The 449-nt window shown below is 40.1% G+C and overlaps 1 protein-coding gene across 1 annotated transcript; it reads left to right on the top strand.

The window, feature by feature from the left end:
- Positions 1 to 3: 3 nt before the first annotated feature.
- Positions 4 to 444, top strand: LOC103523924 (sodium/potassium-transporting ATPase subunit alpha-like; the record flags this gene model as incomplete). The annotated part of the gene is made up of 1 exon (XM_008488930.2): positions 4 to 444. A coding segment is annotated over one exon (441 nt), but the record flags the coding sequence as incomplete, so codon positions are not given.
- Positions 445 to 449: the final 5 nt, after the last annotated feature.

The following is a 449-nucleotide window of genomic DNA, read 5'->3' on the forward strand; positions in this document are numbered from 1 at the left end:
TTGTTGGAGGCAGAAACAAATGAGGAGAAGCCACAGGATAACTTGTGGCTGGGAATCATTCTTGCTTTGACATGTATTGTCACTGGTATGTTTTCTTTCTACCAGGAAAGGAAAAGTTCCCACATTACAGAGTCCTTTGCGAAAATGATACCGACAAGAGCCACAGTAATACGAAATGGCTCTGTCAAAGAGATTGATTCCGCAGGATTGGTAAGAGGTGATATTGTTCTTTTGAAAATAGGTGACAAGGTTCCTGCTGATATAAGACTAATTGAAATTCAAGATCTCAAAGCTGAGAACTCGAGTCTTACTGGAGAAGTAGAGCCTGTTACATGTACCCTTGGTGCTACTAACAGTTTTGCCGTTGAATCTAGAAATCTAGTGTTCTTCTCAACTAATCTTGTATCTGGTTCTGGAAAAGGTGTTGTTATACTGACAGGCTCAAATAC

The sequence above is a fragment of the Diaphorina citri genome, unplaced genomic scaffold (genome assembly GCF_000475195.1).
Source record: "Diaphorina citri unplaced genomic scaffold, Diaci psyllid genome assembly version 1.1 scaffold56638, whole genome shotgun sequence".
NCBI classification, from domain to species: Eukaryota; Metazoa; Arthropoda; class Insecta; order Hemiptera; family Psyllidae; genus Diaphorina; species Diaphorina citri.